This window comes from Eleginops maclovinus, chromosome 3 (genome assembly GCF_036324505.1).
Source record: "Eleginops maclovinus isolate JMC-PN-2008 ecotype Puerto Natales chromosome 3, JC_Emac_rtc_rv5, whole genome shotgun sequence".
Lineage (NCBI taxonomy): Eukaryota > Metazoa > Chordata > Actinopteri > Perciformes > Eleginopidae > Eleginops > Eleginops maclovinus.
This window is the reverse complement of record NC_086351.1, coordinates 22,428,894-22,447,262: the sequence shown is the minus strand read 5'-3', so window position 1 is coordinate 22,447,262 and position 18,369 is coordinate 22,428,894. Positions and strand designations below refer to the sequence as shown.

The window sequence follows — 18,369 nt, the reverse complement described above, 5'->3', positions numbered from 1 at the left end:
ATTAAAGAAAAATAATTAACTGATACCTTTTCGTTAATTACATGAAACTTCGTTTATTACTCTGTTTAAATATCATTCCAGAGAAATGACCCGATTGGCCAGTTTGAACTGCAAAGGCGGGCTCTCTTGCTTTAAATGTGATTGGATTGAGAGGGTGGGGCTTTTTCATTTTTGTGGAGGGGAGCAGCAGGGGTGTTGTTGGAAGGCAGATTTTTTTTTTTTATGTTAGTTTTTGAAGGCTTAAATAAAAACACCTATTTTGTTCTACGAAAACTCTCTTTCTATGCATAATATTTTATCACCTGAACACTACCTTACTACACGAGCCACCATCATGCACATGGAGGACCATCAACATAATGATCCAAACGGTAAAATATAGAGATGGTTGGCTTGCTTAGAATAGATATACCAGGAAAAGAGCAGAGTAAAGAGAGGAAACTTTATGAGATGAAGATTGACGGCTTCATGACGTCAGGAGAACCCATGAGAACCCAGCAGACAGGAGGAGGAGGAGGAGGAGGAGGAGGAGGAGGAGGAGGAGGAGGAGCGGATCCATTGGCATGAAGCTAGTAGAAAGCTTTCCTATAACAATGATGAGCAGTGTGTCACCACTGTAGGTCACTCTCACTGCAGTAACGAGCAGTCTGTGTGTTCTGACACTTCTATAGAGCTGTGCAAATGGTTGTAGGGGGAATAATGACAAACTCTCTCCATCTGCCTGTCCAGAGGTTGAAATATAAAAAAAAAAGATCTATCAGTTCATAGAGAGAAATAGTGTATGAATCATGTGACCTTGTGTCGTTAGCGGTAGCTCAGAGCTCGGCCTACTTCCTGTTGAGTTTTATCTGAAGGGAGAAGTCCTCACACAAAACATAATGGCATACCTGTCTCTTATATCCCAAAACGTATTTCTGCAGTCGGTGGAAGAGAAATAAAAATGTCTCGATACATTTTCTGATTAAAATGTGTGCTTTTCTGATGAAGAATTGCAATGTTAACAGCCAACTTTTCAAATATGAACCCTCGGAGTCAGCACAGTGGGTAGCCCACAGTAAATATGTGTTGTGAATTCAGACAAAATAAACGTAAAGCAAAATAAATGTTTAGGCTTAGGGTTGTGTCAAAACTTTGCTATGATGTAACTGTATTCCCTTATAGATGCATATAAAAATAAAAAGAGCGTATAGTGTTCATTAAAAGGATCAGATGTTCTCTCTGCTCTGTGAGCTGGTCTCTTCTGTAGGCTGATACTTTAAGTGTGAATCTATACGCTTAATGCCTGAATTTTCTTTATGGTTTTCACTTTCTTTGGTTCATTTGTTCAGCAGGTGAACCTATATGTTATGTAAAATTGTGTGTGTGAGCTTAAGTGTGTGTATTAAACTAAAACGGAGCATTTTCTGTCAATTCAGATTTTATTCCTGCTGCTTTAAACTGCAATGTGCTCATGTGTTTCACTGTTTGTTATATAGACTACTGCCTGAATATGCTTCATGAAAGGCAGGTTTTCCTATAAATAAAACCATTTTTGATCCTAAATATCTTGGTTTCTTCTTTTCTAAGGTCACATTGTGCTGTTGTCGTAATAGACTTAAGTCAAAAACATCTTATTGATATTTATTTCTCTTGTATTTATTTGCATTGCATTTGATATTGAGGTAATTCAAAAGTAACAGTTACTTTTATATTTCTATACTCAGAGAAACTGAAAACATGTTATTACAAGCAACTATTGTAACAGAAAATATATATGTCACTTTAGATTCATAGAGTCTAGAGACATTTTAAGGTTTATGTCCCGATCACATTTTTTCACAACAGGTTTAATGTAATAAAGGACTTGTTATGTAAGCATTATAATTCTTAAATGGCTTGAATCTTATCTTTAGCTACACAAAACAAGCTATTGAAATGTAGCTAGTTCAGTCACATGTGTCGGCCTGGCACACAGACATCTTGGACATGTTGTTATGGCAACACAAAGTCACATGACCTGGGTTATGATGAACCACCATGATGTTCAGTATGTGTCACTCAGAGACTTCATGAGTTAAAATCAAGGTTAAAGGTGAGGAACTTCCAGAACAATCAAATGTAACATCTGTGTCACCGTGGTTTCTTACGGGTTAAAGTAACTTCTCCCAACTGTCTGTTGTAACATGCTATAATGTATTCTAATATAATTAATAATAAAGGGATTTTTTAAAATTACATCATGTAAAAATATTGTAGTAGTATCCAAAATAATTTAGATAAACCTGAAAAGGTCTATAAGAGGGGACTTTTAACCCGTCCTGTCTGATGGACTGCATTATAATGTTAGGTGTTCATCTTTCTGTCCACTAATGTAACTTCTCTCCCAAAAAACTGTACAAATAATAATTCAATTTTAAATGGCTCTTATTATGACCTTGTTTCTGTAGTGAAGCTATGAGGCTCTCACCTGTGTGAAGTTCTCACCTGTAATGCGAGTCATATTAGGGTTTCATCACGAGGGATCTATCTGTGCGAGGCAGAAGCTCTAACATGAACTTTACACTCCCCTATCCCCCACAGCCAACTTAACCTTTTAACACGGATCAAAGAGGGGCAAAGAAAAAATACAGAGAGACTTGAGTGAGTTCAAAGCGGCTGTGTGTGTGAGCAACAGAGACAGCGAGGGCTGAGGGGATTGATGAGACGAGGAAGGCAGAGAGTCGATGATGCTCGTCCATGACTTCAAACACAGACAGATTAACCTCACAGCCTCCTTCACAGCAGCACGGTGTTTCTGCGAACATCGAGAAGCCCACGAGACAGGCTCAGCTCTCTTCTGGAGGATGGTGACGCGGGGCACAGCAGCATGGTCTGAATACAAAGCTCACTGGAGTAATCCACCTGAAAACTCACACACACACACACTGTCGGTCACTGCTGTACTCTACAAGGGTTCAGGCTTTACTTTAACTGATGAGCTGCTCAGAGAAAGAGAGGGGTATGGAAGGAGAAAAGGTGCAGAGCATGTTTATATTCTAATATTCTCAAACCATATAATGTGCTAGTTCCAAAAATTCACCAAAGTATGCCATTTCTGAACATCAATGAAAGCCCCGGTCCACAAACCCGGGCAATGGACATCCATCCGTCCGTCCGTCCATTCATCCATCGTCCACCACTCATCTGGAGTCGGGTCGCGGAGGAAGCAGTCCCAAACTTCCCTACATCAAACAGCTCTGACTTGGGGATTCCAAGGCGCTCCCAGGACAGCGTAGAGATATAATCCCTCCACCCGGTCCTGGGTCTGCCCCTTGGTCTCCTCCCACCTGGACGGGCCTGGAACAACTCCCTAGTGACAATCGGAACAGCTCTTATAATGGCTGCCTCGTTCCCTCACTTAGGATACTTCCTAATATAATATAAGCATCTCGTCAGGGTGAATACGAATCTTTATTTGCATGTGTTTCGGCACATTTGTTATTTTTATATTTGCAAAGTTTCTGAAGCTGGTGTTTCTCATTTGCACTCGTTGGCCTCCGTGTGTTAAACATCCATGGCCCGCACATTTCTGCTAATATCGGTGTTTTCGTGAGAATTTAGATCTTTATAAAACATCCTGATAAAGATTGCATATAACGGATGGTGTTCTGCATATTGGTTGTCAATTCAACCATATATTCAGTTTTTAGCAACGTTTATCTTGACGTTATCATGCGTGTACCTGCAATTTTTCATTTGACATTGGCTGACCATGGCGTTGTCACATTGTCTTTTGTTACAGCATACGTGAACTCATTTATCACCCAGGTGAACTCCTGCATCATTAATGGGTATTTTAGTTGGTCATCACATTCATTTCTATACATTTTATTTAAAGGTGCCATAGAATGGAAAACTGTCGGCATAGTTGAATAAGGAGAGTTCGTACATTGAACTGACATACGGAGAACCTCAAACACCATTGTTTCCTCCTTCACGTGCAAATCATGAATATGCATATCACAGCGATAAAACGAGCGAATCACAACAATCCCTGTATGTTACGTCACACACGGTAGTCCAGCCCCAACATCTGCATACACCAGCTGCTGGAAACACTAAGACTAACACTTACCACTCCGTAATGTTGCTCTCCAACCTCCGACCAACTGGCTGTTCTTCAAATTCATCGGTTTCCTCCTCCGATAAAGGCTCAAACATGTAAGGTTGGATGCCAATAGCCTCCATGGTTCATCTCTCACAGTTTCGTGAACTTCACTTACTTCTGTGGGCTCTGAAGCAGCCATGGGTTGCTCCTTGTAAACCAGCCAATCAGAGCAGAGCTCGTCATAATTATTTAAATGAGCCCCAAATAAGGCCATTCAGGTTGTTTCATTCTAGGACCAAATCATAGGGTTGTAAATGGGCCTGTAATACCACATCTGGACATTTTTTGGATCAACCAAAGTTATATACCTTCTTTGTAGACATCAGAGAACAATTTAAAATACCAGATAGATGCTTTCTATGGCACCGTTAATTTTGTCTTATGACCATCATATCTGTTTGCTCTTGCAGCTTTTTTTTCCTCGGTCTAGTCCTCACTACACTTTCATTTTGTTGATACTGACATATGGAAACTCACGCAAATTCTAAAAATTCTAAATTCTCAAGACATTATTTTGACATTGGAGCTTTGCCTTTTTAAGTCATTAGTTGTAAGGCTGGAATACTTTTGATTAATCTAATACAAGAACAGCTTTTTTTGATCATGCGCATTTCGTATTTCCGCCTCTTATTTATTAATGATAAAATCGGTTTATTGTTAAAAACAAAACAAAACAGATACTGTAAGAAATAAGATTTTTTATTCAATCACAGTTACTGAAAAAGAAACTCCAGCTATCTGCTAATGTAGAAAACTGAGACTCATTTCACTTAGCACATACAGTATGCTGTGTCCACTGAGGTGGCACAGAGGCTAACGCTAATCTAACCAACAGTACAAACACATACATATATAAAAACATCACATCCTGCACACACAACAATGGCTCAAAAATAATCTTAAACGTGCATCTGCAGCTGAGAACTCAACAGAAAATATATAAATTAAATGAAAATCTGAAAATGTAGATTGAGAGTAACATCTCAGGTAAAGGAAAGCGATCGGACATGACAAACAGAATTATCTAATGTTTAGAAGTCCAAAGTAATTACATGACATAGCCCTAACAATGGCACATTACACACACAACTGGTGGCAGTGTTTCGTTGGCATTCCATAAACCGTCTCTTGCTACAGCTACCACACACTAACACGTCCAATGCAACACCTTTTTGCAGTCTAGCTACCAACACTTCATGAGGAGAATGAAATAACAACTTCAAAAGCCACCTTTGGATCTAAAATGTAACACTTTCCAAAACAGCTAGAAAACCTTGAGAGACATCTACAATTGTAATTATAATGAAAAAGTCAGTAAAACCCCACGCTGCAACATACCATACCAGTTTTAATCAAAAATGCTGTGTTTATAGCCTGGTGATATGGATTCTCTCTCCAAAGAAACTGTAACACTGTTGTAATTACTGCCAATTATTAAAGGGGCCCTAATAAGCTCATCTTCAGGTTCATATTTGTATTTAGTGTCTCTACTGTGACATGTCTCCATGCTTTAATGTTCAAAAAGCAAATTATTATTATATTTTCTAATGTTATAGGATATATTAGAGAAACTCTTGAGGGAACACAGGGATGTTAACCTCTGCAGACATTTACATGCACAAAAACCTATATAACACACTACAGGAAAGGGTAAATCCAAAAAGCATAATGAGGTCTCTTTAAAAAATCCACTTTTTGCAGATTATATTTGGATACGGATTTCAATATCTGTGGTATAATACTGTGGACACAAGAACTTTTAACATTCCAAAAATATAGAGTTTTCCTCACAAAATGCTCGATAAAATGACACAGGGTGAAAACATTAATAGCTGTGGTTTAGCTTTGATAAATTAAAAAAAACACAACCCTTCAGATTCCTTTAGACACCAGGTTTAAAACTGTATGAGCGTCACATGGTCTGAACGATGTTGAATGTTGCTTTGGTTTCAGTTAGGTTCTGCAAATAATGGTGTATGCAATCAAACAACTGGTAGGAACACTAAGCCACACAGGCATCACACACAGTAGACATTGGACGAGTCAGAAAACATTACAAATCTTGCTATTCTAAAACCTTCCTTGCTCTCTAGAGAAAAGCTCTATTGCATACTGTAAAAGGTAACCAGTGTTTTGACTAATTCTAAAAAAACATGTTATATATTATTCGCACATAAATAAATCTGTTGATTTGACTTCTGTTATGTTTAGTATCAACATGGTTTTTCTTTCTTTCACTGGTACAGAAAATATACTTTTCATTTATGAACGGCTGTTGCCATGGAGTTATGACCCTGTGGTTCAAGTCTTCTTCAGAAAGTCTCTCTGTTGCCTGTCCTGGCCAGGGAAACATTGCAGCCTGGTCTAGGATATGCCATATCACATTTGCCAACCTCCACTGGACAATGTTCCGATTTGACAGGGCGGATCAAGCATGACTCAACCTTTAGACTACACAGCAACACATTGGCAAGGTGTTTGAACTAGGTCCTACACATAAGAACATCTGCAAAGGGGCCCAGGAGGTTCTTGTTGAAAATACACCTGACCCACACCAGGTAGGTGGTGAAGGGCTTGATGTTCTCTGAAAAAGTGTAGTTCTGCTGCGGAAGGATGTAAGGCATGTAGGTGTTCTCTCCCTGCTCCTGGATCCACACCTCGTACTTCACCTCTCTCACCTTCAGGTATTTCAGATTCCACGGGATCTGCCAGGAGACTGTGAGTTTAGCCTCATTAGTGGTTTGTACCGAGGTCTGACACTGGGGTTCTCTGACCCGGCCCGGGTGAACTGTGCTGGCCGGTTTGGATCTTTTCACACTGGGCTTTGTCTTCATGCCCTCTTTAAGGACTTCCAAGAAGGAAGGGATGTCCACCAAAGTGTCCTGGTAGATCCGGAAGAGCCACTCCGGGTTGCGACAGCACAGGTGCCTGGGGACATCTTTGCTCGCCAGGATTCGCTCTTGCTCCTCCTTTTCCAAGTGAACGATGCCCCCTTGATCCCAAGGTTTGTCTGGGTGGGTGATGGTGTTCTCCTCCTTGGTGTTCCTCCATGAGACATAGTGAAGATCCATGCCTTGAAGGGTGGCAAGCGTTTTATATGGGGTGTACTGTTCAGGGTTAACGGCAAAAGGGAACAACTCCACCACAACAGCTCCTCTCGGGAGGAAGAGTGAGGTGATTAGCTGAGCTCCATGCATACTGATTAACATGGAGGCACCACTGATCACCTGAACGGTACTGGGGAGGGACTGTTCCTCTAGGGAAACGGTGACCACTCTCATCTGGAACTCCTGGGCCAGCGTCATGATCAGCTCTGCCTCATTCAGTATCAGCCGTGTTGTTGAACGACTAAACAGTACGATGTATTCATCCTTTTTCCCTTTCTGACCTTCAGCACTGCCTCCATCCTTTTCCATTTCCTCCACCGTTGTGATGTTCATTTTGTCCATCAGAACACTTGCGAACTGCCGGATCTCATTTCCTGAGACCAACATGTTGGCTTTGGGCCCCTGTGGTTGAACAAACCCGTACTGGTACCAGGTGGTCATCTTGGACAAGCCAACGTAGGATTTAGTGAAACATATGAGCTTGCCAAAGTTCTTGAGTTGTTCTTTGAGCAGTGGCTGCTTGCTGCTGAGAAGTCGGTAGAGGTCAAAATGTGGGCCTTCACCCCAGCCCTCCATAAAGACCAAACGCGCCTCGTCATCTAAGTCCGAATACTGTTTCATAGTGTAGAATGCTGGGATCAGGTCATCGTGAAACACATGCATTAGGTTGTCTGGATTGAATCTGTTTAGAATCAGAGTCACATCCGGTACAAACACGGGCTTAGGCATGAACTTTAAAGCAGCAGCTGGGAGCTCTAAGAAGTTGAAGTACTGGGTGTTGTGATCCTCCACTGAGGACAAGTCCAGTAGGGCCGGCTGGAAGCGCCTCGAACCCAGGTTTGGCAACATGACAGAGGAATTGGAGTGGAAGAACACAAACTCCTCTGCCTCAGAGCTGTAGCAGAGGTAGTCAAAACGGCAGACGCGATCGGTGTGCATCTTGCCGGTGCAGACCATGCGGGTGCCGTGTTCCTGAAGAGCCTGAAGGGCAACATGGTAGTCGATGCGGGCCTGGGAGATCTCCTGGGACTGCTGGGTCATGTGCAGCTCTTCCTCCAGCAGGGCGGCGTGCTCACTCAGCTTGGAATACTTCCAAAGAAGAGCTGCGACTACAGAGACCAGCAGCCCGTTAAGGAGTGCACCCACGCTCATCTTGCAGCCTGTCACTGAAGCCCGCATCACTTCTTCTGGCCACCTACCTCACCTCGCCAACTGGCCTCCGACCTCAGAGGGAAGTGACGAGACATCTGCCGACAGACAGCCACTTAGGGAAGGGAGAAAAGAAGGCAGAAGATGGTGGAGCAGGGGTTGACCATAAAAATGGTAGGATAGGTGAGGAGAAAGCTAGGGAGGTAAAAGAAGAAAGAACGTAAAGTTAGGATTAACAATCACAAAGACAAGTCATGATTACTGTAAATAATCATGTGATTATCAGAGCAGGAGACACAAAAGACTTAAAAAATAAACAATAGTCAAGCCTATGAGGCTGCAGTGCTCTTTATGTAATTGATACCGCACAGTGATTTATGAGAGCAGATTTCCACTCACCAATTTGGGAATAGAGGTTGTTTACTCTGGCGGACAAATGAGACATTTTCCTAACCTCACCCTGTCACCCTTCCTGAAAATGTCATGACATGTTGCGAGGAGGCACAGAGAGAAGAACCAGAGTATTTCTACACGACTCTACTCATCTGCATACTGAGAGAACAAGTGAGTCATTGAGAGACACTAAATCAGACCCAGAGTTAACGGAGAGCAGCTGCCTGCAAACCTGGGGCAACTAGTATTGCTATAAACCAATCGGATGGCTAACTTAACAACTTACAGCAAAGCATTCATTTATTACTTGCCATATTTTGCCTCATTATTCCAAGTGCATGACACAGCTGACAGAAAGGGACGACTTCAACTCTGTGTTTTGGTTACATCCAATGTGTGACAAAATGTGATTTAGAAATATTTCCCTCTCTGAAACTGGCCTTTTGGCAGAGTTTCAGAGTTTCAATTTACTCAATTAAATCAGGTCAAACCAAGACAGGAGTTTAGGCGGATGCATTTATAGGTTCTTAGCAGAACTGAACTAAACTCCCACAGTTATGCCAGTCACCTGCTATCCATCTCTCTCTTGGGTCACTTTCCAACTCTTAGGGCTCTCACTTTTTCCTTTCACTCACCTTTATTGTGTTTCACGTTGCTGCCTTACACTATTGAAAGAATTGCTTTCATGTCCTATCCTTTTTTCTTTAAATTACAATTATGTTTTCTAATGTTAGAGGACATATTATGCTAATTTTCAGGTTAATATTTGTATTTTTTGCTTAATGTTCAAAAAGCTCTTTATTTTTCTCATACTGCCTGTGCTGCAGCCCCTCTTTGTCTGCTCTGATTGGTTAGGTGGTAAACTCTGTTGTGATTGGTCAACCGCTTAAAGATGTCCTGCCCCTTAGCCCAGAGGTGCCCAACCTTTTTTGAACCAAGATCTACTTTTAAAGTTGATAGTGTGTCGAGATCTACCAAGCCATATCGAAAGCCATAGCGTAGCCACAATTAATTGTGCACCTATATAATAACACAATGTTCTGACACAAAGATCAAGTTTTAACAATAATAATACATTTATTGAAGTAAATGTACGCCGTGCAAAGAATAAGCACAAGTAGGCCTAGGACTGGTCCGTAACAACACACATACAACCCAATTAATACAATGCCTAATTTAAGTTGGAAAAGTGGTTCTCTTCCTTAGTGGGACTTCTGGCACTGAGAAGAGGAAGCTAGTCTCTCATAGTCCGGACAGTAGGAGCTGAGTGCCAGCCGTAAGCAGGCCGCAAGGTGGTCATCAGTCATGGTGGATCTGTATTTTGACTTAATGATTCTCATATGTGAAAAGGCAGACTCACACAAATATGTTGATCCAAAAAGTGCACTCAAATTCTTTGCAGTTTGTCTGAGGTTGGGGTACTTCTCTTTCTGCATTAGATTCCAGAATTGGACATTTGTGTCAGGTCTCTTGATTTGAGCTCAATGTCATTATTTAGTGTGAGGATCTCATTCTCAATAGCACCGCTATCCAGGTTAAAGAGTGATGCCACTTTGGACGTTATACAATCCACATCTATATTTTCCCCAAATGAAAAACTGAGAAAACTGACAACAGGCTCAATGGATGCAAAGTCAGTAAAGCGCCTGTCAAATTCTGACAAGATGCTTTGCACTTGATCATCATATCATCATCGTGCACTCTCAAGCTCCACACAGTCTTTGCCCTGACGCTTAAGTTCTGTGTCCATGTGTGGAAAGTTCTGCAGATCACACTGTTGCAACCTGCTTGATAGCAGCTGCAACTTGCTTTTAAAGGTGTTCTCGGAGCTGATCATGTTGATGATGTGCTTGTTCTTACCCTGCAGCTCTAGATTCAAGTTATTGAGCTTGTCAGTCAGATCAGTAAGAAAGGCTAAATCCAAGAGTCACTGATTGTCTTCTAGCTGTGCATTCAGCATGGTTTGAACGTTTCAGAAATTCTTTAATTGAAGAGGGGCAACTTGCTCTTACTAACGAATTCCATAAAAACCTGAAAAATATCTGTGCCTCTTGTGTGCCCTTTCAAAGGCAAAGTGGTCAGCAGCTCTTCTTTTACACTCATATTGTCGAAAACCATTCTAATGAACACACATATCTGAGCCACATCCACAGCATCAGTGGATTCATCGAATTGCAGAGAAAAACACTCACATGTGTCAACATCATTCCTCAATTGCTGTTCAACATCCTCCGCCATTCCCTCGCATCGCCGTGTAACAGAATTTATTGATAGCTGCACATCCTGAATAGCAGACACAATCTACTTTAGATTTTTTAAATCGGCAAAAAGCGCATCTGCGGCTTCCATGAACGCTTCTTTCACAATCTCACCATCCTTGAAAGATTTCTTTCCTTTTACAAGAACACGTCATAGTACACGATAAGAAGCTATGGTTGCAGCCTTCCTCTTGGTATTGGGCCTGGTAAAAATGGACTGTTGTGCTGCTAGCTGACTTTTTAATCCCTTGACTTTTCGGGCGAGCAGTGGTGATTTAGCTGGGCAGTTTGTATCGTAGCTCTTGTGGACCGTCTTCAAATGCGGCTCCAAATTCCCTTTCTTTGGTAAAGCCACAGATTGCAGATAAAACAGATGGACTTGGCATTGGAATACACGAAAAAATAATCCTCCTCCCACTCTGAATGAAAATGCTTTAGATGTTTTCGCTTCTGCCGCCATGGTAGTATCCACTCGCTCTAGTCAAGCTTCTCGCACCCTTTCGAGTCCTTAGTTAGAACCTAGCAACCATACCCTGCGCGCGCAGATAGAAAGAAGCGCGTGAGATTTTTCCTTTGATTATGCCTGATCTACCTTACTATAGCTGTACAAATCTACACACTGGTCCTGCGATAAGCAGTTCATTGTGCCTATTTAAGATGTTTTAAGTTGGAAGTTTTAATGTAGGCCTATTTTACACAACAGTAGGAGGATAGCCTACTCACATTTTCTCACGATCGACTGGAACTCAGCCCGCCGTCGACTGGTTGGGCACCCCTGCCTTAGCCTATCACGTACAATGTCTTGGAGCGCTAGCCAATGGAAGCACAAGTTTTACATAGTCATGTCATTATATTCTGAAGTAAAACAAAGGATGCGTTTCAGGCAGGGGGGAGGGGGAGTGTGTGGGAGAGAAACTCCCTTTTGAGGGAACACAGCGATTTTTGCCTTTGCAGACCATTTACATGCAAAAAAACCCTATATAACCCACTACAGGAACGGGAAAACCCCAAAAAGCATAATTGGGCCTCTTTTTGTTTTTTAAATATTTTTTTGCAGCAACAGAATAAGAAGGAAACACAGAGTCCACATGAAAATACACACAATGAGAATAAGAATAAACATTTCATACTGTGTTCATTTATGAAACACTGTGCAAATTCCTTGTTTGTGTAAACATGCTTGGCAATAAACCACTTTCTGATTCCTAATGTTGCTTTGTTTCATGTTCTCTCACTTTCTTTTTCCTATCGTCCTGTTTTTTGCATGCTGCCGTTGTTCTGCAGAATCCCTTGACTATTTTTAACATCCCAACAAGTACAATATGTCACAAGCAACAGGATCACTCCCTGTGAAGACACTCAGGTGTCTCAGTGAATGCACATGGGCATGCACAAATTAAATGCAGCACTAGTCAGCTGCTGCAGAGAAGAAAGGACAATGTCAACTGAAAATACACAAAAGACCGCTTAAAATATATAAAAAGCTGTCAAGAGGTGCCCCAAGAAAAACAGGAACCAGAACAACGTGATCATCGACTTAGAATAGTTCAAAATGACGATGCTGCTTCAGTTTTGGGCTGACCAAAGCATATTCACTTTTTTAACCAGGTAGTAGGGGCTCTGTATCATCTATTGTCAAAGCAGCTGCAAGAAAGCACATATAACCGTCTGCAAACAGAGCTCTAGACCTGTGAGCTGTTCTGAAACACTTCAGAGAGCACTCACTGACTCTGCTCTCTGTAGTTATTTAAAGTGACCTTGCAGACACAGAGCTTTGTATTACATCAGCAGCGTGAAGTAGCGAGCCAAGACACTGGCCGAGAAGAAAAATTGTCGGAGCAGTTCCAAATATAAACACATGTTCACTAAGATACTGGGTCTCATATCCATATTCTATTTCTCAGTATGTGCTCTTAAGTTAGTGCCTGCTCTACAGGTCCATACTTTGTCTTCGTCAAATAATGATGGACACCATCTGAAGGCCATAGGTCATTTTCACTTAATCCAGCTCAGCTGTCAGAGCAACATTAAGCGGTCCAAGTCATCAGTATTGTCTGAGACATTTGCAATTGGTACATCCCATTTAATGAACATATTTACATCTTATATTGATATATATTCTGAGTTTGAGCAGTGGCTCTCCGCTCGGACCTGAATTTATCAGTCGCGTGTGATAGCAGCTGTCGACAATGAAGAATTAATAAAGTGACCGTCCTTAAAGAATGCTGTTTTATCAAATGATGTTATTACTCCACACAGTCTTAACCATGTGACTGGAGTGAGCAGCATTTAAAATACAACCTGCTTGATAAAACAATTTGCCAGAAATGTGTGATAAACTATAACAAACGATCCCTTATTTCCATCTTGTTCATATTTAGTTTATTTCCCTTACTCCCTCTACCCTAATCCAAAATGAATGTAATCACAGTGCGTTTATAACTTTAAATTATAAGAAACATTAATCTTTAGACCAAAAGCTTGAAACTATCATTACGTTCAAAATAACTCTAGATAAGATGAGGTTGGGGTACTTCTCTTTCTGCATTAGATTCCAGAATTGGACATTTGTGTCAGGTCTCTTGATTTGAGCTCAATGTCATTATTTAGTGTGAGGATCTCATTCTCAATAGCACCGCTATCCAGGTTAAAGAGTGATGCCACTTTGGACGTTATACAATCCACATCTATATTTTCCCCAAATGAAAAACTGAGAAAACTGACAACAGGCTCAATGGATGCAAAGTCAGTAAAGCGCCTGTCAAATTCTGACAAGATGCTTTGCACTTGATCATCATATCCACAGCATCAGTGGATTCATCGAATTGCAGAGAAAAACACTCACATGTGTCAACATCATTCCTCAATTGCTGTTCAACATCCTCCGCCATTCCCTCGCATCGCCGTGTAACAGAATTTATTGATAGCTGCACATCCTGAATAGCAGACACAATCTACTTTAGATTTTTTAAATCGGCAAAAAGCGCATCTGCGGCTTCCATGAACGCTTCTTTCACAATCTCACCATCCTTGAAAGATTTCTTTCCTTTTACAAGAACACGTCATAGTACACGATAAGAAGCTATGGTTGCAGCCTTCCTCTTGGTATTGGGCCTGGTAAAAATGGACTGTTGTGCTGCTAGCTGACTTTTTAATCCCTTGACTTTTCGGGCGAGCAGTGGTGATTTAGCTGGGCAGTTTGTATCGTAGCTCTTGTGGACCGTCTTCAAATGCGGCTCCAAATTCCCTTTCTTTGGTAAAGCCACAGATTGCAGATAAAACAGATGGACTTGGCATTGGAATACACGAAAAAATAATCCTCCTCCCACTCTGAATGAAAATGCTTTAGATGTTTTCGCTTCTGCCGCCATGGTAGTATCCACTCGCTCTAGTCAAGCTTCTCGCACCCTTTCGAGTCCTTAGTTAGAACCTAGCAACCATACCCTGCGCGCGCAGATAGAAAGAAGCGCGTGAGATTTTTCCTTTGATTATGCCTGATCTACCTTACTACAGCTGTACAAATCTACACACTGGTCCTGCGATAAGCAGTTCATTGTGCCTATTTAAGATGTTTTAAGTTGGAAGTTTTAATGTAGGCCTATTTTACACAACAGTAGGAGGATAGCCTACTCACATTTTCTCACGATCGACTGGAACTCAGCCCGCCGTCGACTGGTTGGGCACCCCTGCCTTAGCCTATCACGTACAATGTCTTGGAGCGCTAGCCAATGGAAGCACAAGTTTTACATAGTCATGTCATTATATTCTGAAGTAAAACAAAGGATGCGTTTCAGGCAGGGGGGAGGGGGAGTGTGTGGGAGAGAAACTCCCTTTTGAGGGAACACAGCGATTTTTGCCTTTGCAGACCATTTACATGCAAAAAAACCCTATATAACCCACTACAGGAACGGGAAAACCCCAAAAAGCATAATTGGGCCTCTTTTTGTTTTTTAAATATTTTTTTGCAGCAACAGAATAAGAAGGAAACACAGAGTCCACATGAAAATACACACAATGAGAATAAGAATAAACATTTCATACTGTGTTCATTTATGAAACACTGTGCAAATTCCTTGTTTGTGTAAACATGCTTGGCAATAAACCACTTTCTGATTCCTAATGTTGCTTTGTTTCATGTTCTCTCACTTTCTTTTTCCTATCGTCCTGTTTTTTGCATGCTGCCGTTGTTCTGCAGAATCCCTTGACTATTTTTAACATCCCAACAAGTACAATATGTCACAAGCAACAGGATCACTCCCTGTGAAGACACTCAGGTGTCTCAGTGAATGCACATGGGCATGCACAAATTAAATGCAGCACTAGTCAGCTGCTGCAGAGAAGAAAGGACAATGTCAACTGAAAATACACAAAAGACCGCTTAAAATATATAAAAAGCTGTCAAGAGGTGCCCCAAGAAAAACAGGAACCAGAACAACGTGATCATCGACTTAGAATAGTTCAAAATGACGATGCTGCTTCAGTTTTGGGCTGACCAAAGCATATTCACTTTTTTAACCAGGTAGTAGGGGCTCTGTATCATCTATTGTCAAAGCAGCTGCAAGAAAGCACATATAACCGTCTGCAAACAGAGCTCTAGACCTGTGAGCTGTTCTGAAACACTTCAGAGAGCACTCACTGACTCTGCTCTCTGTAGTTATTTAAAGTGACCTTGCAGACACAGAGCTTTGTATTACATCAGCAGCGTGAAGTAGCGAGCCAAGACACTGGCCGAGAAGAAAAATTGTCGGAGCAGTTCCAAATATAAACACATGTTCACTAAGATACTGGGTCTCATATCCATATTCTATTTCTCAGTATGTGCTCTTAAGTTAGTGCCTGCTCTACAGGTCCATACTTTGTCTTCGTCAAATAATGATGGACACCATCTGAAGGCCATAGGTCATTTTCACTTAATCCAGCTCAGCTGTCAGAGCAACATTAAGCGGTCCAAGTCATCAGTATTGTCTGAGACATTTGCAATTGGTACATCCCATTTAATGAACATATTTACATCTTATATTGATATATATTCTGAGTTTGAGCAGTGGCTCTCCGCTCGGACCTGAATTTATCAGTCGCGTGTGATAGCAGCTGTCGACAATGAAGAATTAATAAAGTGACCGTCCTTAAAGAATGCTGTTTTATCAAATGATGTTATTACTCCACACAGTCTTAACCATGTGACTGGAGTGAGCAGCATTTAAAATACAACCTGCTTGATAAAACAATTTGCCAGAAATGTGTGATAAACTATAACAAACGATCCCTTATTTCCATCTTGTTCATATTTAGTTTATTTCCCTTACTCCCTCTACCCTAATCCAAAATGAATGTAATCACAGTGCGTTTATAACTTTAAATTATAAGAAACATTAATCTTTAGACCAAAAGCTTGAAACTATCATTACGTTCAAAATAACTCTAGATAATATATATAATCATATCAGATAATTCAATAAACTTAAACAAGTTTTGAATTCCGCATCAAGATTTGTTGGTTGGACCCTAAACTAGATTTAAAAGTAAGCCTGCAAACTCATATCTTCCTGCACAGAGCAGCCTGTCAGTTTTGTGAAATGTAGGAAATAATGGCTTTGAATCAGAGCAGAAATGCAGTTAAAGGAGACAGAATAATGGGGAGAGCTACGGGTCTGCACCCTAGGACCCTGAAGAACATGTCCTCTCACACAGAGGAAAGAAAAGGGAAAACTAAAAATGTTGTACTAAAGAAATGTGAGGTCTGTGATGAAAAACAGCAAATACTTTGTAAACTGAGCCGGTGCAGCCAATCAATATGCTGGATCCTGCATATCAGAAACAGTCAGATGCAGATCAGCCGATGCATGTGAACACTCTTTTAAATGTCGGGGTCAACAACTACATTTGAATGCAGGGGCAATATTTAATGAATATATAGTATTTTTAGAATATTTCATTGCATTTTCCATAACTCTTCTTGTATTAGAGAGCCTGCAGAACACATGAAATAACTTCTGGTCTGGGAGTTGATGGACCACAAATAACACATAGGCAGCCTTGTGGTATTTTCATTTTCACAGCACACAGTGAGATGACGCTTTAAATGTGTGCCCACCATCACATGTTAATGATGTAGCATACTAAGGATGCAGATGCAGGGAGACAGGTGCATCTACTGAATGGTGGCTGTGGGGTTAACTACATTGTTTACAGTAAAGATCACAGAATACATAGGATGTGCTATTATCAAATTGATGATCAGAATATCACTGAAGAACATAATCTTTTTTGAGAAAAAGATTATGTTAATAAGGTCTGCCTTTAATCCTCAAAAAACACATTGTAATATAGTTCCATACTATACAATAAAGATAGATAGTATTTATTTCCATGCATTATATACATGCTAACACTGTGAACAGAGGTTCTTCTGAGCTGAGCTGTATAGACTCATTCATTCACTTAACCATTCATTTGGTAAATACATTTTTAAATGATATTCATAGGTTTTGATATTAACAGCAACAGCCAAAGCACATATACATGTATTACATAATTCATGTGTTAGCATATGCTAAACTATAACTATGTGCACTGGAAGATACACAGCTGGAAAGGCAGAGCCCGGGCTAACAGCACACACACACACACACACACACACACACACACACACACACACACACACACACACACACACACACACACACACACACACACACAGGTTACACAGATCCTTACCTCCGGCTCTGCTGCAGTGACACACACAGATAGCGTGTGGACACTATCAGGTGAGAGGACAGCGTGTCCACTCACTCGGTGCTCTGTGCTGGTGTTTACAGGCTCCTGAAGCTTCTGAGCTAACCTACTAAGCTACTGAGGCGATTGAAGCTAGCTTACTGAAGCTAGCTGTCACAGAGAGAGGCAGCAGATGCCTGGATACCGCCGAGAAAATCCCGCGGTCAGGTCTCGCGATGACACTCCGAGGGTGCCAGTGATAACGCATGTTGTGCATATTTTTCATGAAAAAGAAACGTAGCAAAACCACACTACAGTTGCAGGTTGTCTAATTAAACGTGTTTGTACCATCAGCTAGGGTGGTTTGTGTGTTTTAGAGACGTTTATTAAAATACACTTAAATGCAGAGATCAGTCAATTAATCAAATGCTGTTACTTGAATTAAATCAAGTATTTGTAGCTGTTGGACGACTATAATCAATCTTATATACTGTCTAAAACACCTTGAGGGTCAAGTTCAAAGATAAATATATTACAGAACAATTAGATACGAATCATGTCATGCAAAAAGTGATTAAGGAAAAATCGAAAAACATATCCTATTCCTCTCACTAGATGTCAC

General features: G+C 41.0%; 1 protein-coding gene across 2 annotated transcripts; it reads right to left on the bottom strand.

The window, feature by feature from the left end:
• Positions 1-4,809: 4,809 nt before the first annotated feature.
• Positions 4,810-17,963, bottom strand: pomgnt2 (protein O-linked mannose N-acetylglucosaminyltransferase 2 (beta 1,4-)). 2 transcript variants are annotated; one of them, XM_063878551.1, is made up of 2 exons: positions 17,751-17,963; positions 4,810-8,577 (listed from the first exon to the last, which is right to left on the bottom strand). In XM_063878551.1, exon 2 carries the CDS (start codon positions 8,410-8,412, stop codon positions 6,610-6,612), a length of 1,803 nt encoding a protein of 600 aa, XP_063734621.1. In that variant the 5' UTR covers positions 8,413-8,577; positions 17,751-17,963; the 3' UTR covers positions 4,810-6,609. The 2 variants fall into 2 exon arrangements, with proteins under 2 accessions (XP_063734621.1, XP_063734622.1); XM_063878552.1 differs by lacking the exon at positions 17,751-17,963 and adding an exon at positions 11,757-11,845.
• Positions 17,964-18,369: the final 406 nt, after the last annotated feature.

Coding starts and splice junctions, on each gene's coding strand:
- pomgnt2 (XM_063878551.1), bottom strand. CDS start 8,412: ATGCGGGCTTCAGTGACAGGCTGCAAGATGAGCGTGGGTGCACTCCTT.